Below are 25,653 nucleotides of genomic sequence, written 5' to 3' on the forward strand. Positions count from 1 at the left end.
GCAGGTTAGGTTAACTGGTGGCTCTAAATTGAGCGTAGGTGTGAATGTGAGTGTGAATGGTTACAGTATCTGTGTCTATGTGTCAGCCCTGTGATGACCTGGTGACTTGTCCAGGGTGTACCCTGCCTTTCGCCTATAGTCAGCTGGGATAGGCTCCAGCTTGCTTGCGACCCTGTAGAACAGGATAAAGCGGCTAGAGATAATGAGATGAGATGAGATGAGATGAGATGAGAGTGGTGTACTGGTTCGCACTGTCACCTCACAACAAGAAGGTTCTGGGTTCGAGCTCAGTGGCCGGCGAGGGCCTTTCTGTGCGGAGTTTGCATGTTCTCCCCGTGTCCGCGTGGGTTTCTTCCGGGTGCTCCACAGTCCAAAGACATGCAGGTTAGGTTAACTGGTGACTCTAAATTGACCGTAGGTGTGAATGTGAGTGTGAATGGTTGTCTGTGTTTATGTGTCAGCCCTGTGATGACCTGGCGACTTGTCCAGGGTGTACCCCGCCTTTCGCCCGTAGTCAGCTGGGATAGACTCCAGCTTGCCTGCAACCCTGTAGAACAGGATAAAGTGGCTAGAGATGATGAGATGAGATGAGATGAGATGAGATGAGATGAGATGAGAGTGGTGTACTGGTTCGCACTGTCGCCTCACAACAAGAAGGTTCTGGGTTTGAGCCCCGTGGCCGGCGAGGGCCTTTCTGTGCGGAGTTTGCATGTTCTCCCCGTGTCCGCGTGGGTTTCCTCCGGGTGCTCCGGTTTCCCCCACAGTCCAAAGACATGCAGGTTAGGTTAACTGGTGACTCTAAATTGACCGTAGGTGTGAATGTGAGTGTGAATGGTTGTCTGTGTCTATGTGTCAGCCCTGTGATGACCTGGCGACTTGTCCAGGGTGTACCCCACCTTTTGCCCGTAGTCAGCTGGGATAGGCTCCAGCTTACCTGCGACCCTGTAGAACAGGATAAAGCGGCTAGAGATAATGAGATGAGATGAGAGTGGTGTACTGGTTAGCACTGTCGCCTCACAACAATAAGGTTCTGGGTTTGAGCTCAGTGGCCGGCAAGGGCCTTTCTGTGTGGAGTTTGCATGTTCTCCCCATGTCCGCGTGGGTTTCTTCCGGGTGCTCCACAGTCTAAAGACATGCAGGTTAGGTTAACTGGTGGCTCTAAATTGAGCGTAGGTGTGAATGTGAGTGTGAATGGTTACAGTATCTGTGTCTATGTGTCAGCCCTGTGATGACCTGGTGACTTGTCCAGGGTGTACCCTGCCTTTCGCCTATAGTCAGCTGGGATAGGCTCCAGCTTGCTTGCGACCCTGTAGAACAGGATAAAGCGGCTAGAGATAATGAGATGAGATGAGATGAGATGAGATGAGAGTGGTGTACTGGTTCGCACTGTCACCTCACAACAAGAAGGTTCTGGGTTCGAGCTCAGTGGCCGGCGAGGGCCTTTCTGTGCGGAGTTTGCATGTTCTCCCCGTGTCCGCGTGGGTTTCTTCCGGGTGCTCCACAGTCCAAAGACATGCAGGTTAGGTTAACTGGTGACTCTAAATTGACCGTAGGTGTGAATGTGAGTGTGAATGGTTGTCTGTGTTTATGTGTCAGCCCTGTGATGACCTGGCGACTTGTCCAGGGTGTACCCCGCCTTTCGCCCGTAGTCAGCTGGGATAGACTCCAGCTTGCCTGCAACCCTGTAGAACAGGATAAAGTGGCTAGAGATAATGAGATGAGATGAGATGAGATGAGATGAGATGAGAGTGGTGTACTGGTTCGCACTGTCGCCTCACAACAAGAAGGTTCTGGGTTTGAGCTCAGTGGCCGGTGAGGGCCTTTCTGTGTGGAGTTTGTGTGTTCTCCCCGTGTCCGCGTGGGTTTCTTCCGGGTGCTCCACAGTCCAAAGACATGCAGGTTAGGTTAACTGGTGGCTCTAAATTGACTGTAGGTGTGAATGGTTGTTTGTCTCTGTGTCAGCCCTTCGATGACTTGTCCAGGGTGTACCCCGCCTCTTGCCCATAGTCAGCTGGGATAGGGTCCAGCTTGCCTGCGGCCCTGTAGAACAGGATAAGCGGCTACAGATAACGGATGGATGTATAATAGAGTGGGGGCAGCACGGTGGTGTAGTGGTTAGCACTGTCGCCTCACAGCAAGAAGGTCCTGGGTTCAAGCCAGCAGCCAGCGAGAACTTTTCTGTGTGGAGTTTGTGTGTTCTCCCCGTGTCTGTGTGGGTTTCCTCCGGGTGCTCCGGTTTCCCCCACAGTCCAAAGACATGCAGGTTAGGTTAATTGGTGGCTCTAAATTGACTGTAGGTGTGAATGTGAGTGTGAATGGTTGTTTGTCTCTGTGTTAGCCCTGTGATAACCTGCCGACTTGTCCAGGGTGTACCACGCCTCTCGCCCATAGTCAGCTGGGATAGGCTCCAGCTTGCCTGCGACTCTGTAGAACAGGATAAGCGGCTACAGATAATGGATGGATGATGATGATGATGATAATAATAATAATAGGATGGCATGGTGGTGCAGTGGTTAGCCCTGTTGCCTAGTGTTGTAGTCAAGACAACCTAAACCACTCATAACCAAGACTTGAGGGGTTGAGATCAAGTCAAGACTAAGACCAGACCAGTGTGTATGAAGGGGGCCAGGGAAGGGGGACAGTCTTTAACAGTAACAAAATTAGCAATAAGTCACGTTATTGGTTACATTTGAAGCAGGACATTTTACATCCAATCACGGTTATGATGTTAACAAATAAATCAAACAATGCACAGACAATTTAGTGAAATCCCTGCAGTTGTGGTCAGATCCAGTCTTGAAATAAAATCCCAAGTTTCTATGTCTGAGACCAAAACAAGACCGAGTAAAAATGCGGTCAATTCCGAGACAAAGTCAAAATCTTCAAAAAGTGGTCTTGAGACTAAGACTGGTCTCAAGTACTACAACTCTACTGTGATCTCAGGTCCTGGGTTCAAGCCTGCTCATCCACTGGGGCCTTTCTGTGTGGAGTTTGCATGTTTTCATCATGCCTGCATGGGTTTCCTCCAGTTGCTCTGGTTTTCTCCAGCAGTCTAAAGACGTGTGCATTAGGTCAACTGGCTACTCGAAATTGCCCATAGGTGTGAATGTGAATGCGAATGGCTGTTTGTCTGTCTGTGTTTAGCTTTGTCAAAGATTGGCAACCTATCCAGGGTATACCCTGCCTCTCACCCAAAGTCGGCTAAGATTGGCTTCAGTTCGGCTGTGAACCTCAGTAGGATAAGCAGCATAAACAACAGATGGATGGATAATAATTAGCTAGGCCAGTAAATCCTAACTGTCATCTTGTAGTAATCCCACAGAAAAAAGGGTTGGAAACCATAGGTCTCTTAAAAATGAATGAAAGAATGAATTAATTATTCAGGCAGACTATTTCTACCCTTTGGTTTGATGATCAGTTATAACACTATTTTAATTCGGTGTTTGTTTTCTAATTTTCTTTCTACTTCTTACTTGCAGCTATGACTTATTTTGTTGTTCATTTAGTGCTTCTAGGTGCGATCATAACAGACATACTCCTGAGTGAAATGAGGAACACAGGCAGATTATAACAGGTTATTGCAGTGTGCAAGGAGGACAGCTGCCTCTGCTGTTTGCTTGATTTATAGTTGCATGCAATGTCCCTTTCTGCTGTTTTTCATGCAGCTACTGTTTAATCAACCTTGATTTTATTCTGTTGAGCTGTTTGGATTCTGTCTAGTTATTTATACTGCACTATGAATTTACTTTTTGCACATTGTTTTTTATAGTACTTCTTGTATATACAGTATAATTATAGTAGTTTTATTTCTAGTTCTGTGTACAAGAGATCTGTTTTATCCCACTGTATGCATGTCCATAGATATAGCAATACACATGTTCATGATGTATTGATAGGCAGTGCACCACAATATTAATATATTATAATTAACATAAAATAATGTTAACATTAGGGCAGCACGGTGGTGTAGTGGTTAGCACTGTCGCTTCACAGCAAGAAGGTCCTGGGTTTGAGCCCAGCAGCTGGCGAGAGCTTTTCTGTGTGGAATTTGCATGTTCTCTGCGTGGGTTTGCTCCGGTTTCCCCCACGGTCCAAAGACATGCAGGTTAGGTTAGTTGGAGGCTCTAAATTGACCGTAGGTGTGAGTGTGAATGGTTGTTTGTCTCTGTGTCAGCCCTGTGATAACCTGGCGACTTGTCCAGGGTGTACCCTGCCTCTCGCCCATAGTCAGCTGGGATAGGCTCCAGCTTGCCTGCGACCCTGTAGAACAGGATAAGCGGCTACAGATAATGGATGGAATGTTAACATTATGTTTAATATTACCATATCCGCCATTATACATAAAATGGGGCTAATAGAATTTAACTTTTAATTAAAGGTGCAGTCAGCAAAATTAAGTCACTTTTCTGGTCGTGCTCCATAAATGTAAACTAAAACTTTATCTGCTGGGCCTTGTTTCTATAAGATGAAGGAAAAACACCAGATGTTGTGAACTACCAACACTCAACCAGCCTTTTTGGAGGCATGTTTTTGGAGGGAACATTGAAGAAAGAGAATCTATTTGTTTTGATTTTCAAAACACAGCTTCATCTTTTGTTAAAATCTCATCTCATCTCATTATCTCTATCCGCTTTATCCTGTTCTACAGGGTTGCAGGCAAGCTGGAGCCTATCCCAGCTGACTACAGGCGAGAGGCGGGGTACACCCTGGACAAGTCGCCAGGTCATCACAGGGCTGACGCATAGACACAGACAACCATTCACACTCACATTCACACCTACAGTCAATTTAGAGTCACCAGTTAACCTAACCTGCATGTCTTTGGACTGTGGGGGAAACCAGAGCACCCAGAGGAAACCCATGCGGACACAGGGAGAACATGCAAACTCCACACAGAAAGGCCCTTGCCGGCCACGGGGCTCGAACCCGGACCTTCTTGCTGTGAGGCAACAGCGCTAACCACTACACCACCGTGCTTCCCCTTTTCTTAAAATTTTAACTGCAATTTGATTAAGGCCTTCACTGGACTCATATACAGCATAAACTCACTTGATTTTATTAAATGTTTATGTTTAAATGGTTGTGTCCAATCGTGTGTGTGTGTCCACTCAACTGGCAAGTCTGTCTAATAAATTATAATAGTCAATATTGTCAGTGCCACATGCAGATTCACTATCACAAGTACTGAGTCATGATCTGAGAACAAAAGTAGGTCATTAATCATGAAAAGAAACTGCACTAATTAACTTTTGACGAGGCACACCTGTTAATTGAAAAGCATTCCAGGTGACTCCCTCATGAAGCTGGTTAAGATAATGCCAAAAGTGTGCAAAGCGTCACCAAGGGAAATGGTGGCTACTTTGAGGAATCTAAAATATGAAACATATTTTGTTTTTATAAGATTTTTTTGTTTACCACATAATTCCATACATGTTCCATGTGTTATTACATAGTTTTAATGTCTTCAATATTGTTCTACAATGTAGAAAATAGTCAAAATACAGAAAAACCTATGAATGAGCAGGTGTGTCCAAACTTTTGACTGGTACTGTATGAAGCTTTAGCATCATATGAAGATTTAGGATCAAACAGTAATGTTTCTACCCCACAGTTCCGGGTTCCCCAGTTATATTCTGAGCTTAGACTATTGTCTCAGCATGGTTTTGTATATTCCTCCCGTGTCTGCATAGGGTCCCTGTTAATTCTCCAGTTTCCTCTCACCTCCCAAAACATGCATGTAGGTGGATTGGTTTTGCTAAATGAAGAAGAAACCTTTGTCACATGCACACTTCAAGCACGGTGAGATTCATCCTCTGCATTTAACCCATCTGAAGCAGTGAAAACACACACACACAGAGCAGTGGGCAGCCTTACTACAGCACCTAGGGAACAGCCAGGGGTTAGGTACCTTGCTCAAGGGCACTTCAGCCCAAGGCCGCTCCACGTTAACCTAACCGCATGTCTCTGAACTGTCGGGGAAACCGGAGCACCCAGAGGAAACCCACGCAGACACAGGAGAACATGCAAACGCCACACTTTCTTTTAGGATAGAAAAGACCCCCTCCGGCCGCTGGGCTCGAACCCAGAACCTTCTTGCTGTGAGGCAACAGTGCTAACCACTACACCACCCTATATTTGTAACCTTGATCAGGACAAATGATGAAGATAGATGATTAGTCACTTAACTACATTTAGGAGTTTTAATATTTTTAGTGATGCTAAAAGAAGGGGATTCAGTATTGCATATTTGTGGATGTGATTTGGTAGAAATAATCTATATATAGATTATTGGTAGAAATGATGTATGATATAACAACACACTGGGGTTTGGAATGTGTTTATTAAAGGGAAGGGGTTTTTTTCCTTAAAAGATCACACATTTTTGGCACTCTGAAAATGTTTTTAAAATAATCTCACACAAACACACACCCATTCAAATGTCCAAACATCTCTCACATACTACACATCAACACTCATTTTAAAAAGCACTGACTATTCGCACTGCTGAATGTATCATGTTCTTTACCCAACCCCCACCCATGCCCTGACTTTCTATCCAAACACACATCCAATCCCATTCCTTTCATCCCTGAATGTGCCATCATAACTCATCATGAGCAACTTCTTCTGCCTTCAGTTTAAACTCCTCCTCAGTGATCTGTCCATCCTTATTGCGGTCCTGGTTGTGATACATGTTCTCAATGATACGGTGAGGGTCAAAGCCAGGAGCCAGACGACCTTTTCCTTCTTGCACTTGAAGCAGGATGTAGTCTGAGAACTAGGGAGAGAGAAATTGTTCAGACACAACTACAGACATGTGCAAACATACATAAAACACACTTACACAAATGTATACACACAGTCAGTCTATACCTCAGTGGGGTCCACTTGTAGGTCTTTGTTTTTGTCCATTTCACTGAAAAGCTTGGGTGACACTTCATCATTCCATATAAACATGTAGCCCTCGGGGAGACCCTCCTCTACACCGATCAACTCGATATCAAACACCAGCACTGCACTGCCAGGGACTTCTCCATCTACACACATTGATATAGTGTTACAACATTACTGTACGTTCCTTATGTGTTTTGTAAACAGTATACAAAATTAGTTCAACTGTATTCTTTTTCACGAGTTAATATAAGCAGTGGGGCGGCACGGTGGTGTAGTGGTTAGCGCTGTCGCCTCACAGCAAGAAGGTCCGGGTTCGAGCCCCGTGGCCGGCGAGGGCCTTTCTGTGTGGAGTTTGCATGTTCTCCCCGTGTCCGCGTGGGTTTCCTCCGGGTGCTCCGGTTTCCCCCATAGTCCAAAGACATGCAGGTTAGGTTAACTGGTGACTCTAAATTGACCGTAGGTGTGAATGAGAGTGTGAATGGTTGTCTGTGTCTATGTGTCAGCCCTGTGATGACCTGGCGACTTGTCCAGGGTGTACCCCGCCTTTCGCCCATAGTCAGCTGGGATAGGCTCCAGCTTGCCTGCGACCCTGTAGAAGGATAAAGCGGCTAGAGATAATGAGATGAGATGAATATAAGCAGTCATGAGCAGTCATCTACGACTCATCCCCTTCTGTAGTTCAGACTCCAGAATATCTGCCGTCTGCCTTTGATCTTGTTCAGTCTCATCTGACTCATCTTTCTGGTTTTAAATACATACAGACAAATCTAAATTCATTTTATTTTCTTATGAGAAACGGCTGCCGTCTATCCTTCCTAATATTTTAACAGCTCAAGGTGTTGAATTGAAAGGGTCCCATCATATAAGTACTTGGGTGTTATTATTGATGAGACGCTGACATTCAAGTTACACATCGATAAACGTGTATCAAAACTGAAAGTGAAATTGGGTTTCCTTTTTAGAAATAAATCCTGCTTTTCACTCCAAGCTAGGAGGCATCTGTTTTCAGCAAGTTTTTTGCCCTTATTGGACTATGGGGATCTACTCTTTATAAATGCATGTGACCAGTACTTAAAGAAATTGGACACTATTTATCACTGTGCCTTATGTTTTATCACTGGCTGCGGCATTCTTGTACATCATTGTACTCTGTATAATATAGCAAATTGTCCATCTTTGTCTGTTTGCAGACTTTCACACTGCTTGATGTTTGGTTATAAATCTGTTCTTGGACTAGTTCCTCCTTATCTTCCTTTATACTTGCGTCAAAAACAAAATCGACATGGCCTGTGTTCTAATAACACAATACAGATGTTGGTCCCTGGAGTGAGAACAGACTTAGGAAAAAAGGCTTTTAAATATCCTCGTCCTGGGACTTGAAACTGTCAAAGCTGATAAACCTGGGTGAATTTAAATCCATTCTAAAAGATAGAGGAAATACCCCTCTTGTACAATGCACTTGCTTTTAAAATTCTATTTATGTTTTTAATTAAATTCTTAATCTTGAGCTTTTATGGCATTTTAACCGAATACTATTTTATCTGTAATCATCTGTAATGTTGCACCAGGTGTATTTTGTCTGTTTGTATGGTTGTATTTTTATTGTAATATTGTTTATGCTGCCCTCTTGGCCAGGTTACTCTTGGAAAAGAGATTTTAATCTCAATGAGTATTTTACCTGGTTAAATAAAGGTGATTGATTGATTGATTGATTGATTGATTGATTGATTGATTGGGCTGTATGGAAAGGACTCTGTGCTATAGAGGAAAGCCATCATTACAGGCCAGGGTGAGGGAGCACTGGGTGTGCCTTTTTTTTTTTTAATAAAGAAAAATAAAGAATTGAACACTTCCTGGCGGCACAGTGGTGTAGTGGTTAGCGCTGTCGCCTCACAGCAAGAAGGTCCGGGTTCGAGCCCCGTGGCCGGCGAGGGCCTTTCTGTGTGGAGTTTGCATGTTCTCCCCGTGGGTTTCCTCCGGGTGCTCTGGTTTCCCCCACAGTCCAAAGACATGCAGGTTAGGTTAACTGGTGACTCTAAATTGACTGTAGGTGTGAATGGTTGTCTGTGTCTATGTGTCAGCCCTGTGATGACCTGGTGACTTGTCCAGGGTGTACCCCGCCTTTTGCCCGTAGTCAGCTGGGATAGGCTCCAGCTTGCCTGCGACCCTGTAGAACAGGATAAAGCGGCTAGAGATGATGAGATGAACACTTCCTTTATGCCAGAAGTGAATGTAGTTCACCAATGCAGCATTTCAGTTATTGCTTTGTTCTTACTGCATCAAACCATTAATCAAGACTTTCAGAATTATTACTAAAGCATGACAAAAGTATTAATATTACTATAAATAATTAAAGCTCACAGCACCCCAGTGTGACTGCTTTTCTATCTGGCATGGAATCTTCTCCAGAGGGATCCTATGTCTGTTTAACCAATGTTCAACATTCAGCAATGTATGGTTTGAGCGTTCTCTGCTGGTTCTATCTAGTATTGCAGTCATGCAGTAGAGCTCATGACCACTGAGCACAGGACTGATGGGTAAAATTGTGTTCATACTGTAAATATATTGTGTACTTGACAAGGAAATTTCCACACTGTAATACACTTAGCCTTTCATATGCACACTTGTAACGATATGTATGTGTATTGTGCCTTTACTAGCACATTAGTGAACAGACTGATATGAATTTTCTAAATTCACCATAGTCTTGACTGAATGAACTGAATGAATAAGTAGCCTACCCACATAACAGGATGAGGATTGAGACTACACTGGGCATTGGTTATTTACAATCGTTGCGAAATGTGTTCGTGACTGATTCTAGGGCCAGATCTTTTTTTTTTATATATACTTTTACTTGGCCAAAAATCATGTGATAAATCATCTAGTCAAGACAACCTAGTCGCACGAGCTAGTCAAACGTGTCTTAACCATGGAATATCTCTTAAGTATATTTTTGATGATAATTATGCACGGTATTGCCAACGCACCCTGCAGTGTTTTACCAGAGATGATGGCCTAGTCGATTCTATTCGCCAGTTACTGCCAAGTCATGATCTACAGTGGGGCAAAAAAGTATTTAGTCAGTCACCAATTGTGCAAGTTCTCCCACTTAAAAAGATGAGAGAGGCCTGTAATTTTCATTATAGGTATACCTCAACTATGAGAGACAAAATGAGAAAAAAAAATCCAGAAAATCACATTGTCTGATTTTTAAATAATTTATTTGCAAATTATGGTGGAAAATAAGTATTTGGTCAATAACAAAAGTTCATCTCAATACTTTGTTATATACCCTTTGTTGGCAATGACAGAGGTCAAACGGTTTCTGTAAGTCTTCACAAGGTTTTCACACACTGTTGCTGGTATTTTGGCCCATTCCTCCATGCAGATCTCCTCTAGAGCAGTGATGTTTTGGGGCTGTCGCTGGGCAACACGGACTTTCAACTCCCTCCAAAGATTTTCTATGGGGTTGAGATCTGGAGACTGGCTAGGCCACTCCAGGACCTTGAAATGCTTCTTACGAAGCCACTTCTTCGTTGCCCGGGCGGTGTGTTTGGGATCATTGTCATGCTGAAAGACCCAGCCACGTTTCATCTTCAATGCCCTTGCTGATGGAAGGAGGTTTTCACTCAAAATCTCACGATACATGGCCCCATTCATTCTTTCCTTTACACCAATCAGTCGTCCTGGTCCCTTTGCAGAAAAACAGCCCCAAAGCATGATGTTTCCACCCCCATGCTTCACAGTAGGTATGGTGTTCTTTGGATGCAACTCAGCATTCTTTCTCCTCCAAACACGACAAGTTGAGTTTTTACCAAAAAGTTCTATTTTGGTTTCATCTGACCATATGATATTCTCCCAATCCTCTTCTGGATCATCCAAATGCTCTCTAGCAAACTTCAGACGGGCCTGGACATGTACTGGCTTAAGCAGGGGGACACGTCTGGCACTGCAGGATTTGAGTCCCTGGCGGCGTAGTGTGTTACTGATGGTAGCCTTTGTTACTTTGGTCCCAGCTCTCTGCAGGTCATTCACTAGGTCCCCCCGTGTGGTTCTGGGATTTTTGCTCACCGTTCTTGTGATCATTTTGACCCCACAGGGTGAGATCTTGTGTGGAGCCCCAGATCAAGGGAGATTATCAGTGGTCTTGTATGTCTTCCATTTTCTAATAATTGCTCCCACAGTTGATTTCTTCACACCAAGCTGCTTAACTATTGCAGATTCAGTCTTCGCAGCCTGGTGCAGGTCTACAATTTTGTTTCTGGTGTCCTTTGACAGCTCTTTGGTCTTGGCCATAGTGGAGTTTGGAGTGTGACTGTTTGAGGTTGTGGACAGGTGTCTTTTACACTGATAACGAGTTCAAACAGGTGCCATTAATACAGGTAACGAGTGGAGGACAGAGGAGCCTCTTAAAGAAGAAGTTACAGGTCTGTGAGAGCCAGAAATCTTGCTTGTTTGTAGGTGACCAAATACTTATTTTACCGAGGAATTTACCAATTAATTCATTAAAAATCCTACAATGTGATTTCCTGGATTCTTTCCCCCCATTCTGTCTCTCATAGTTGAAGTGTACCTATGATGAAAATTACAGGCCTCTCTCATCTTTTTAAGTGGGAGAACTTGCACAATTGGTGGCTGACTAAATACTTTTTTGCCCCACTGTATATGACAGAAATGTTCTTAATATGATGCTCATGTCATTTTAATATTTTTAATGTGATTATTATTTCTAATTGTTGTATGTATATTGCTCTGATTTTATGTATTTAATTTTATGCTTTCTTCTTTTGGAGGCAATAAACACACTACTACTACTATTATAATGCTAACTGACATCCAGGAATAAGTGTTTCCCTGTGTCCAAAAATGCTCACTCGTTCACTATTCCCTATATAGGGAATTACAACATAGAGGACTGTATAGTGAGCTCATTGGTAAAATGAAAAAACGCTTTCAGACACTAGTCCGTCGTGCTGGTATTTACGTCATTACTGTCGCACAATTAAAATGTGCCAGATCAGCCGGCTGGTAGGTTTTCAAAATAATAAATACATATTATACTGAGCGTATTTCCCACATTAATCAATACAAAGTACCTGCATCTTTCAGTTTTTTTAATCAAGGCTGAATACTTTCTTCTTTGCTGCTGCCTTTTATTAAATCAAATTTGAGACTTGATTTCTTTCAGCGCGACCGCAATGCATGATGGGATATATTGCTTTGGTTAGTGACCATCGTTGTACACTACTTTTCATGATGCATTGTGGGATACTTTGAGTGCACTATATAGGGTGTAAATAATCCTCACTAAGGTTTCAGAGAGCACTACAAAATGGCGTCCCCACTATGTAGTGCCCTATATAGTGAGTAGGGAGCAATTTCGGACACAGGGTTTGTCAAAAATTATAGGTGAAGCCCTTTCCAGTAAATTCATTTGTGTTTTGGGCTATTCATCTCATCTCATTATCTCTAGCCGCTTTATCCTGTTCTACAGGGTTGCAGGCAAGCTGGAGCCTATCCCAGCTGACTACGGGCAAAAGGCGGGGTACACCCTGGACAAGTCGCCAGGTCATCACAGGGCTGACACATAGACACAGACAACCATTCGCACTCACATTCACACCTACGGTCAATTTAGAGTCACCAGTTAACCTAACCTGCATGTCTTTGGACTGTGGGGGAAACCGGAGCACCCAGAGGAAACCCACGCGGACACGGGGAGAACATGCAAACTCTGCACAGAAAGGCCCTAGCCGGCCACAGGGCTCGAACCCAGACCTTCTTGCTGTGAGGCGACAGCACTAACCATTACACCACCGTGCCGTTGGGCTATTCAATTCAGGGTAATTAGAATATAGGTGTTGGGGTATTAGTAGGCTGTAAGGATTTACCTGATGATGATGGTGATGATGATGATTAAGACTGGCTTGTTTATAGTTGTTTTTTAGATTTCTAGATGTTTGGATAGCTCTCATCTCATCTCATCTCATCTCATTATCTCTAGCCGCTTTATCCTTCTACAGGGTCGCAGGCAAGCTGGAGCCTATCCCAGCTGACTACGGGCGAAAGGCGGGGTACACCCTGGACAAGTCGCCAGGTCAGGGCTGACACATAGACACACAACCATTCACACTCACATTCACACCTACGGTCAATATAGAGTCACCAGTTAACCTAACCTGCATGTCTTTGGACTGTGGGGGAAACCGGAGCACCCGGAGGAAACCCACGCGGACACGGGGAGAACATGCAAACTCCACACAGAAAGGCCCTCGCCGGCCCCGGGGCTCGAACCCAGGACCTTCTTGCTGTGAGGCGACAGCGCTAACCACTACACCACCGTGCCGCCCCTTGTTTGGATAGTTATGTGTGAAAATTTGAGCTGGTTATTTATTTGTTTATTTATATAATGTATGTATGTATGTAGGCGGCACGGTGGTGTAGTGGTCAGCACTGTCGCCTCACAGCAAGAAGATCCTGGGTTCAAGCCTAGCGGCTTGCAAGGGCCTTCCTGTGTGGAGTTTGCATGTTCTCCCCATGGGTTTCCTCCGGGTGCTCCGGTTTCTCCCACAGTCCAAAGACATGCAGGTTAGGTTAATTGGTGGCTCTAAATGTAGGTGTGAATGTGAGTGTGAATGGTTGTGTGTCTCTATGTGTCAGCCCTGCGATAACCTGGTGACTTGTCCAGGGTGTACCCCACCTCTCGCCCATAGTCAGCTGGGATAGGCTCTAGCTTGCCTGTGTAGAACAGGATAGGCAGCTACAGACAATGAATGTACGTATGTATGTGGGTAACTTGGACATTTTGGGTTTGTCCAAAGTTTTAGGATAAAACCTCTGGAATGTTTTATGCATGAGGCCCCAAACCCTCCTGAAATTCCTGTACCCATGGAGAAAATATGAGCCATTTGTTCTTTAAAGCTCTTAATAATAGATAAAAAGAACCACAATAATCTGCTCATATGCAAAACACCACTATTTGTCTGGGTCACATGATGGATCAGCCTTTGTTGTGCCTGTGTGCATGCATGAGAAAGAAATGGATTACATTACATTTATCCATTTGGCAGACGAAACCAGAATGCTAAACTAAAGCCGAGCTCACTGGCTCCGTCGTGTCACTGTGATCATTGTTGGAGTTTACTAAAAAGATGATGATGAGAATGAGAGACCCTTACCCACACCCCTTTCTCCATAGCCCAGGTGAGGAGGTACCACTACTTTGCGTTTCTCCCCCACGCACATGTCCAACAGGGCCTGCTCCATACCTAGAATCACCTGTCCTGCTCCCAGAACCACATCATATGTTTTTCCATAGCTGTAACTACACACACAAACAAAAACAGTTTGTCACCAGCACAACATGGGTATGGGGTAGAACTTTGAAGCTCAAAACAACATGGCACACCTACAGTATGTACTGTATGTGTGTGTTACTTACGAAGCATCAATATATGTTCCATCCATAAGTGAAGCATTATAGTGGTATTTCACAAAGTCACCACGTTTGGTGGTGTAATTGCAGTTCTCTGGCTTCTCGCTGGTGATCTGCACTGTGTCAGATGGGTTGTGGAAGTCAACTATGTGGACATCAAACACCAGCACAGCAGAGCCAGGGATCTTAATGCCTGGTACAGGGCCAGAGAGAGTGAAAGTTAGAAAGGGAGAAGAAAAGAAGGACTTTAAACTGAATTGTAAACTGGGAAAAAAAAGGTAAAGTGCAAAACCAGCCTACAGTGTACAACAGAGAAAAAGGAGTTGAGTGTGAGTATGAGAAAATCCTGACAATGAGAGAGCATAAGGCATGTACGGGTAGCAGTGTGAGCTTGTATGCAGCTGCTTCTACCGTGGAGCACCCATGTAAATATCCTCCTGATTCATAATAAGGTAATTAATCACACCTGTTCCTTCTTCTCCATATGCCAGATGTGGTGGGATGATGATCCTTCTGCGTTCTCCGACACACACATCCAGAAGGCCCTGGTCCATCCCAGCAATCACATAGCCTTTCCCAATGTATGTATCGTATGTGTGATTCCTTGAGTAGCTGCAACACAGACACACAAATATTAGCATACTTGTTGGTATTTGTGGTTTTATTTTATGTAAAATTCTTTGAATTGTTTTATTTTTGGTTATATATTATTTATAAACTTTTTGTAAATTTCATTTTATTCTATATTTCTGTACTTTTGTCTCCTTTCACTATTTATACTTAAATAAAAGTACATACATAAAATATATGTTGATTGGAGAGATTATTATTATTATTATTATTATTATTAGCGGCGGCACGGTGGTGTAGTGGTTAGCGCTGTCGCCTCACAGCAAGAAGGTCCTGGGTTCGAGCCCCGGGGCCGGCTAGGGCCTTTCTGTGCGGAGTTTGCATGTTCTCCCCGTGTCTACGTGGGTTTCCTCCGGGTGCTCCGGTTTCCCCCACAGTCCAAAGACATGCAGGTTAGGTTAACTGGTGACTCTAAATTGACCGTAGGTGTGAATGTGAGTGTGAATGGTTGTCTGTGTCTATGTGTCAGCCCTGTGATGACCTGGCAACTTGTCCAGGGTGTACCCCGCCTTTCGCCCGTAGTCAGCTGGGATAGGCTCCAGCTTGCCTGCGACCCTGTAGAAGGATAAAGCGGCTAGAGATAATGAGATGAGAATGAGATAAAAGTACATACATAAAATATATGTTGATTGGAGAGATTATTATTATTATTAATATTATTATTAGCGGCGGCACGGTGGTGTAGTGGTTAGCGCTGTCGCCTCACAGCAAGAAGGTCCTGGGTTCGAGCCCCGGGGCTGGCGAGGGCCTTTCTGTGTGGAGTTTGCATGTTCTCCCCGTGTCCGCGTGGGTTTCCTCCGGGTGCTCCGGTTTCCCCCACAGTCCAAAGACATGCAGGTTAGGTTAACTGGTGAGTCTAAATTGACCGTAGGTGTGAATGTGAGTGTGAATGGTTGTCTGTGTCTATGTGTCAGCCCTGTGATGACCTGGCGACTTGTCCAGGGTGTACCCCGCCTTTCGCCCGTAGTCAGCTGGGATAGGCTCCAGCTTGCTTGCGACCCTGTAGAAGGATAAAGCGGCTAGAGATAATGAGATGAGATTATTATTAGCTCATCCACCCGACAGGCGGTGAGTTTATGCCATCATGTGTTGTCCAGCGTCGTCCACATTTCACGAAAATCGCTTCTCTCTCAGTTCTTTTTATTCTTTTTGGCAGGAAGTTAAGTCTGCCTGGGGTGCATATAGCTTCTACCCAAATTTGCATAATTGCATTTAATAATGAAGATATGAAGTAATTAAGCCCTAACAAGCAGTTTCCACACAAATCACTTCTTCTCCCTTAATTCTTCACCGATTTTGATTCTTTCTGGCATGAAGGTAGGGGAACCTAGGGTGCATATAACTTCTACCCAAATTTGCTAAATTACAATTATTAATGAAGTTATGGACTAATTAAGCCTTAATGAGCAGTTCAACAAAAATCACTTCTTCTCAGTCAATTCTTCGCTGTTTTGGATTCTTTCTGGCAAATAGGTACTGTAGGGATTCCTAGGGTGTATATAGCTTTTATATGTATATAGCTTGCAACATTTATTGCGCAAGATGGCCCACTTTAGATTGTTCCTTCGAGACTAGACAGGGCCGGAGTGAACTACGCCGTCACTGATGGTCTCATTGTTGTTGTTGTTATTTAATTTTGCTTTATATCGCAAATCATACAAGTATGATTTGCAGGCTCTGAATAAGGAATATGTATTCTGAATTGCCTTATGAATCAAATGCATACACTATAAGCTTCCACTGTTTTCAATTACCTGGAGTCAAATAGGGTTCCATCCAGCAGTGTCCCATTATAGTGGTAGCGCATGAAATCTCCCTCCTTGCTCTTGCGTTGGCAGGACTCTGGCAGGCTTTGAACCTCCACTGTAATCTCATCTTTGGGGTTATGAAGGTCCAACAGAACCACATCAAATACTAGAGAAGCCTGACCAGGGATGTCGCTTCCTGCAGAGTGTTTGAGAGTGAGAGAGAGCAAACATTTTCTCAACCAGGAACCAATTTCACCAGAAAAATCACATTTTCCCCTAAGTTAGTCATTAATTCCCAACAAGGTACCATGACCGACGTGAGAAGTGTGCATTAAAGTAGCAATCTGTGTTGGATGGAACGGTTAAGGTGAGACCACTCATTAGACGTGGTGAGTACGGAGTGGCTGCAATTGTGGGCTATTAGACACACAAAAACATCACTGAATGTGTAAAAATTTGCTGTATAGGTATATTTTAGATGTTGTTGGGGGTTTTTTGGTATTGATTTGTTGAAGTTCAAATGTATTTTTACTTAGAAGGTTGCTCAGAAGTCTGTGGATTGTTTATTTATATACAATAAAGCAAGGTAATTATTTTTAAAGTAGTTAGCCAATTGTTTCGATTAATTCCCACTGGGAATGATCAGAAATTACACTTTGTAAGTTGTATTTTTGTTCAACTTACAGCAGAACTCAGAAAGCAACATGACTATTATAAAAACATGTTTATTATGGCTGCCTACCACACAAATATTTAATATAACTGAATTTGCACTGATCAATCAATAATCAATATCATTACATTTGTCATACTGTAAGATTTCAAGACATCTTTAAAGGTGGAATACGAGATTTTGGAATAACCGTTCCCGCAAGCCATATTTTGAAAAAAAACACGCCCGCCCTCGCCATGCTCCCACCCCCCGCGTCTCCACCCCTCCTCCCCCTCCCCCCGCATCTCCAACCCCCTATCTACCCGTGCCTCCAAAGCATGTTGCCAAAACCATGTTTATGTGAACATAATGGTACTTACAGGTCAGAGCCTGAGAGTGAATCCGAACGAATAGTGGATACAGGAGGAGGAGGTGGTTTCAAAAACCCATGCTTCATTGGTGTTGAAATGGCTGGAGTGGTCCCTGCGCATACTGTACACGCAAGGGTAGGGGTGGGGCGGTGAGGGTTGGGGGGGGTTTGGGGTCGCGGGCTTCAGTCTGATTGACGTGTCAGTATCCAATCATTTTGAGGTGGTTACCTCGATAGGATTGGATGGCGTTTTTCCTTTATTTTACACTGTAGACTGGATTAAAATATTTCGTTTTTGGGTCACACCTTCTATTGTACTGTTTGCAACATGGGTGTGAGGAGCTTTTCAACCAATATGGTAAAAATACTCCTGAAAAAAATCTCGTACTCCACCTTTAATTCCAGCACTTCACAAAATGATATTTACCATCTCCATGTTCTCCATAGCCAAGGAACGGTGGCATCGTGATGATGCGTTTCTCTCCCACGCACATTCCTAGAAGTCCTTGGTCCATGCCAGCGATCAGCCAGCCAATTCCTACGTATGTGTCATAGGTCCTCATGCGTGTGTGGCTATAGTGAGAATACGGAGCAGAATGAACACACTTACATGTACACATGTACAGCTGCATAGCAAGTGTCTGGACTACTGTTAAGACTGTTTTGCTCACCTCGAGTCAAAGAGTGTGCCATCGAGCAGCGTGCCATTGTAGTGGTAGCGTACATAGTCAGAGACCTGCACGGTTCGGCCACACTTCTCTGGCACGTGGTAAGTCTGAATCTGCACCTTGTCTTCAGTGTTCCAAATATCAAGCAAAAGCACATCAAAATGCAGGACTGAATCAGGGGGGATGAGGTCGCCTGGGGAGGAAACGCACAAATAGTGTTGCTCATTCTTGGTTGCACAAATAAACAAAAATCTTTCAGAATATACATCACCACAGACCCCTTCATTCTTGAGGCTTTACACATGGGCTTTACTCAGCTAACGTGGTTTCGGTTAGCAACAGGAAACAGTACCTTGACAGTAAATGAAGTTGTAACAGTTTTGTGACGGCACAAAAAAGTCTATGAAAACTATGTATACCCTTTCTCACATACACATTATGATTTTGAAAGAGTAAACGAGTGACACTGAGAACATTGGTACCTTTTAGAGGGTCATCACCTTGAAACTGTGTTCTGAACTGAAACTAGCATGGAAAGATCATCTTGATTGCATCCTGTCCAGGTTGTTTTAAATAAAAGCCTCTGCTCTGGCTTCCCTCAGTCATTTCTGAGCCATATCATGCCATATTTCTATCAGAATTAAGATGGCACCCAAATAGATACGGCGAGTTTTTTTCTTCACAACTTGTACTAACATGTGGGCATGTCTTTACAAATACCATTATAAAGCCACTGCCTTCAGCAGTCCACACCCCCAACATTTGTCATCATTCCAGGTTTACATAAACAACTTCCCTCTTTGAACATCCCCTTTCCAACACACACACACACACACACACACACACACACACACACACAGTACAAGCTCCAAATAAGTGGTAATGGGAGCCACACATTACAACACACACCAATAATATAAGGAGGTATATGAAATTACCATATCCATCTTTTCCATAGGCAAGCTGTGGAGGGATTTTGACAAGACGTCTCTCGTTCACACACATGCCCAGTAATGCTTTGTCCATCCCGGCAATCAGTTGTTTTCGGTCAACGTACACATTGTAAGTTGTACCACGATCATAACTGCAAATATTCAAAGATTCAAGATTCAAAGATTTTTTTTTTATTGTCAATTCACTATATATCCAGGACATATAGGAGAATCAAAATGCCATATCTCTTTCACCTTACTTGTAAAAATAGATAAAGATTACAAAAAAAATTATATGAAGAAAAACAATACATATAAATATTTATAAATATAGATAAAAATACACTCGAAAATCAAACAATGTACAAAATAGCAGTAGTACAAATACAGTACAATATCTAACGGAGAAGGTGCTTAGAAGAGCAGCTTATGAGGTGTATATGAACAGTAGTGCAAATGAGCAATAGCAGCAGATACAGTAGTAATGCAAATGTTTGCAAAATGCAAATATGCACACATTCAGAGAAACAGATTCTTTTAGTGAATTAATCTAGTGGGTTATTGTCATTTCTTGATATAACTTGTATACTGGAATGTGATGCCACTTTTTCAGAACAATCTGGTACAGGAGCATGTCACACAGGACTATAACAGAGCCCATAACATCCTGAAAGATTTTTTATTTTTATTTTGTATGCACAAGATAATAACTTGTGCACATAAGATAATAGTGTACAACCCCAATTCCAACAAAGTTGGGACAAAGTACAAATTGTAAATAAAAACGGAATGCAATAATTTACAAATCTCAAAAACTGATATTGTATTCACAATAGAACATAGAGAACATATCAAATGTCAAAAGTGAGACATTTTGAAATTTCATGCCAAATATTGGCTCATTTGAAATTTCATGACAGCAACACATCTCAAAAAAGTTGGGACAGGGGCAATAAGAGGCTGGAAAAGTTAAAAGGTACAAAAAAGGAACAGCTGGAGGACCAAATTGCAACTCATTAGGTCAACTGGCAATAGGTCATTAATTGGTGGGCTCAGTGTAGTTGCTCAGTTCATTCATTCTTTAAAGCATGCTATGTATGTACTTGTCTCATCAGCTCTTCTCCATCCATCCATCCATTATCCATAACCGCTTATCCTGTCCTACAGGGTCACAGGCAAGCTGGAGCCTATCCCAGCTGACGATGGGCGAGAGGCGGGGTACATCCATCGCCAGGTCATCACAGGGCTGGCGCATAGAGACAAATAACCATTCACACTCACGGTCAATTTAGAGCCACCAATTAGTACATCGTATCTAAACATGATCCAGAAGCGCAGACGTCTTCTCTGGGCCAAGGCTCATTTAAAATGGACTGTGGCAAAGTGGAAAACTGTTCTGTGGTCAGATGAATCAAAATTTGAAGTTCTTTATGGAAATCAGGGACGCCGTGTCATTCGGACTAAAGAGGAGAAGGACGACCCAAGTTGTTATCAGCGCTCAGTTCAGAAGCCTGCATCTCTGATAGTATGGGGTTGCATTAGTGCGTGTGGCATAGGCAGCTTACACATCTGGAAAGGCACCATCAATGCTGAAAGGTATATCCAGGTTCTAGAGCAACATATGCTCCCATCCAGACGGCGTCTCTTTCAGGGAAGACCTTGCATTTTCCAACATGACAATGCCAAACCACATACTGCATCAATTACAGCATCATGGCTGCGTAGAAGAAGGGTCTGGGTACTGAACTGGCCAGCCTGCAGTCCAGGTCTTTCACCCATAGAAAACATTTGGCGCATCATAAAATGGAAGATACAACAAAAAAGACCTAAGACAGTTGAGCAACTAGAATCCTACATTAGACAAGAATGGGTTAACATTCCTATCCCTAAACCTGAGCAACTTGTCTCCTCAGTCCCCAGACATTTACAGACTGTTGTAAAGAGAAAAGGGGATGTCTCACAGTGGGAAACATGGCCTTGTCCCAACTTTTTTGAGATGTGTTGTCATTAAATGCAAAATCACTTAAGTTTTCTCTTTAAAAATGAGACATTTTCTCAGTTTAAACATTCGATATGTCATCTATGTTCTATTCTGAATAAAATATGGGATTTTGAAATTTCCATATCATTGCATTCCGTTTTTATTTACAATTTGTACTTTGTCCCAACTTTTTTGGAATCGGGGTTGTATTCACTCAGTTCCCCTAAAATCCCAAAATCAGCAGCAGCACTGTTGCCAGGGTCCATGTGGACCCTATTGATCCACACGTCATACTAATTAGAGCATATTTTTACGCCAGATGCCCTTCCTGCCACAACCCTCCCATTTCTGGGCTTGGGAAACAAGCATTCACACACACAACTATGGGCAATTTAGAGTAGACAATTAGCCTAACTACATGTCTTTGGACTGTGGGGGAAACCAGAGCACCTACGCAGACACGGGGACAACATGCAAACTCCACACAGAAAGGCCCCGGTTGGCCACTGGGCTCAAACCCAGAATCTTCTTGCTGTGAGGCGACAGTGCTAACCGCTAGACCACCATGCCGCCCTCCCTAAAGTCCCAAAATATTATATATTTTTATTTTGTGTGCACAAGTTATTTCTCTTGTCCACACAATATTAAAAAATATCCCCTTTCAGGAAGTGAACTCAGGAGGTATTGTGAGTTGACCATCTCAGTGTCAGTCATTCACTCCTGTAGTTGCTCAGTTCATTCATTCTTTAAAGCATGCTATGTATGTACTTGTCTCATCAGCTCTTCTCCATCCATCCATCCATCCATTATCCATAACCGCTTATCCTGTCCTACAGGGTCACAGGCAAGCTGGAGCCTATCCCAGCTGACGATGGGCGAGAGGCGGGGTACATCCATCGCCAGGTCATCACAGGGCTGGCGCATAGAGACAAATAACCATTCACACTCACGGTCAATTTAGAGCCACCAGTTAGCCTAACCTGCATGTCTTTGGAAACCGGAGCACCCGGAGGAAATCCACGCATACACGAGGAGAACATACAAACTCCACACAGAAAGGCCCTCGCCGGCCGCTGGGCTTGAATCCAGAACCTTCTTGCTGTGAGGCAACAGTGCTAACCACTACACCACCGTGCTGCCCCTATATTTGTAACCTTGATCAGGACATATGATGAAGATAGATGATTAATCACTTAACTACATTTAGAAGTTTTAATATTTTTAGTGATGCTAAAAGAAGGGGATTCATCCATCCATGCATCATCTGTAGCCACTTCTCCTGTTCTACAGGGTCGCAGGCAAGCTGGAGCCTATCCTAGCTGACTATGGGCGAGAGGCGGGGTACACCCTGGACAAGTCGCCAGGTCATCACAGGGCTGACACAGACAACCATTCACACTCACGGTCAATTTAGATCAGAGCATTTTTTAAGGATTTTCCACTAGGAGACCAACTGGTCTGGGCAATACAATCACAGGCCCCAGAGTCCATGCGGCTGCACTGCTGTGGCATATTCTGTAATGCAAATTGCCGCATTACGAATCCTCATTTCAGCCAGCATAATATCAACATAGTTAATGCAGTGCCAAGTTTTCCTTGTTAAATGTATACTTACATGGTACTTGGTTAATTAATTGCAACTGATTGAACCAAATGATAAGACATACGCTACCGTTCAAAAGTTTGGGGTCACCCAGACAATTTTGTGTTTTCCATGAAAAGTCACACTTTTATTTACCACCATAAGTTGTAAAATGAATAGAAAATATAATCAAGACATTTTTCTGGCCATTTTGAGCATTTAATCGACCCCACAAATGTGATGCTCCAGAAACTCAATCTGCTCAAAGGAAGGTCAGTTTTATAGCTTCTCTAAAGAGCTCAACTGTTTTCAGCTGTGCTAACATGATTGTACAAGGGTTTTCTAATCATCCATTAGCCTTCTGAGGCAATGAGCAAACACATTGTACCATTAGAACACTGGAGTGATAGTTGCTGGAAATGGGCCTCTATACACCTATGGAGATACTGCACCAAAAACCAGACATTTGCAGCTAGAATAGTCATTTACCACATTAGCAATGTATAGAGTGGATTTCTGATTAGTTTAAAGGAACAGTCCACCGTACTTCCATAATGAAATATGCTCTTATCTGAATTGAGACGAGCTGCTCTGTACCTCTCCGAGCTTTGCGCGACCTCCCAGTCAGTCAGACGCGCTGTCACTCCTGTTAGCAATGTAGCTAGGCTCAGTATGGCCAATGGTATTTTTTGGGGCTGTAGTTAGATGCGACCAAACTCTTCCACGTTTTTCCTGTTTACATAGGTTTATATGACCAGTGACATGAAACAAAGTTCAGTTACACAAATTGAAACGTGGCGATTTTCTATGCTATGGAAAGTCCGCACTATAATGACAGGCGTACTAACACCTTCTGCGCGCTTCGACAGCGCATTGATACCTTCACTCAGGATTATCTCATCTCATCTCATCTCATTATCTCTAGCCGCTTTATCCTTCTACAGGGTCGCAGGCAAGCTGGAGCCTATCCCAGCTGACTATGGGCGAAAGGCAGGGTACACCCTGGACAAGTCGCCAGGTCATCACAGGGCTGACACATAGACACAGACAACCATTCACACTCACATTCACACCTACGGTCAATTTAGAGTCACCAGTTAACCTAACCTGCATGTCTTTGGACTGTGGGGGAAACCGGAGCACCCGGAGGAAACCCACGCGGACACGGGGAGAACATGCAAACTCCGCACAGAAAGGCCCTCGCCGGCCCCGGGGCTCGAACCCAGGACCTTCTTGCTGTGAGGCGACAGCGCTAACCACTACACCACCGTGCCGCCCCCTACTCAGGATTATAATTACAAAATTATAATACTAATTCTTACCGCATGAGGCCCATGGTAAAACCACACTTCCAGGAGGGGCTGCCGTCTGCCTCCCAAGCCGGCCGAGAGCGCTCCTCGTCGGGCGAATGCCCTGATCCGTTCGCCCTGTCTAAAAAATAATGGTACAACTCCGAGTGAAGGTATCAATGCACTGTCGAAGCGCGCAGAAGGTATCATCATCATAGGTACGCCTGTCATTATAGTGCGGACTTTCCATAGCATAGAAAATCGCCACGTTTCAATTTGTGTAACTGAACTTTGTTTCATGTCACTGGTCATATAAACCTATGTAAACAGGAAAAACGCGGAAGAGTTTGGTCGCATCTAACTACAGCCCCAAAAAATACCATTGGCCATGCTGAGCCTAGCTACATTGCTAACAGGAGTGACAGTGCGTCTGACTGACTGGGAGGTCGCGCAAAGCTCGGAGAGGTACGGATCAGCTCGTCCCAATTCAGAGAAGAACATATTTCATTATGGAAGTACGGTGGACTGTTCCTTTAAAGTGATCTTCATTGAAAAGAACAGTGCTTTTCTTTCAAAAATAAGGAAATTTCAAAGTGACCCCAAACTTTTGAACGGTAGTGTAACTTGGCTTAAAATTTGGTCTCCCAGTGAAGCTGGTTTGGCATTGACTAGGAGACCAAATCTGGCCACTGGGAGACCAGTAACTATGTTAAAAAATGCTCTGATTTAGATCCACCAGTTAACCTAACCTGCATGTCTTTGGACTGTGGGGGAAACCGGAGCACCCGGAGGAAACCCACGCGGACACGGGGAGAACATGCAAACTCCACACAGAAAGGCCCTCGCCGGCCACGGGGCTCGAACCCATGACCTTCTTGCTGTGAGGCGACACCACCCATCAGCTCTTCTGATACATGCTCTTTGTACCGTAGATGCACAGATCCTCAGATCTTTCCTCAGTCTGAAGAACCACATCTGTTCCCATGCCTGCGTGGCTGAACTCCACTGAACATGAACTCTACTGGATGGAGCAAACCTTATCCTTCAACACCAATCAAGTAATAAAGTGCTTCAGTGCGTTCACTGACCTGGAATCAAACTTCTTGCCGTCGGGAAACATGCCGTGGTAATGATACCGGACAAAGTCGCCCGACTTTACGGCTCGGTCACAGCGCTCAGGGATGAAAGTCTTCTCTATGGTGATGTCGTCTAACGGAACCGGTGGGGCATTACAGGCCACGAAACTAACCAGAACCGTCAGGAGAATCATCCTCACTGTGAGGCGGAACATCTTCTTCTCCGTTTCTGTTCAGGTTTGCAGAATGTTTTCCCGAACAGGTCCAGTGTCCCCAAACTGCGCCTGTGTGACTGAGGAAACAGGGCCGCTGGAGCAGTCACTCGGCACAGATCTGCAGACGTGGTAAAGCAGGCCAGCGAGCCGACCAGACACACAAGACTGACGGGATTCA

The 25,653-nt window shown here is 43.9% G+C and overlaps 1 protein-coding gene across 1 annotated transcript; it reads right to left on the minus strand.

Moving 5' to 3' along the window:
* Window positions 1–6,321: 6,321 nt before the first annotated feature.
* Window positions 6,322–25,653, minus strand: fkbp9 (FKBP prolyl isomerase 9). The gene is made up of 10 exons (XM_060942888.1): window positions 25,273–25,653; window positions 19,339–19,484; window positions 18,404–18,593; window positions 18,160–18,305; window positions 16,717–16,906; window positions 14,799–14,944; window positions 14,339–14,525; window positions 14,076–14,221; window positions 6,874–7,037; window positions 6,322–6,778 (listed from the first exon to the last, which is right to left on the minus strand). Exons 1-10 carry the CDS (start codon window positions 25,473–25,475, stop codon window positions 6,602–6,604), a joined length of 1,695 nt encoding a protein of 564 aa, XP_060798871.1. The 5' UTR covers window positions 25,476–25,653; the 3' UTR covers window positions 6,322–6,601.

This window comes from Neoarius graeffei, chromosome 16, assembly GCF_027579695.1.
Source record: "Neoarius graeffei isolate fNeoGra1 chromosome 16, fNeoGra1.pri, whole genome shotgun sequence".
NCBI lineage: Eukaryota > Metazoa > Chordata > Actinopteri > Siluriformes > Ariidae > Neoarius > Neoarius graeffei.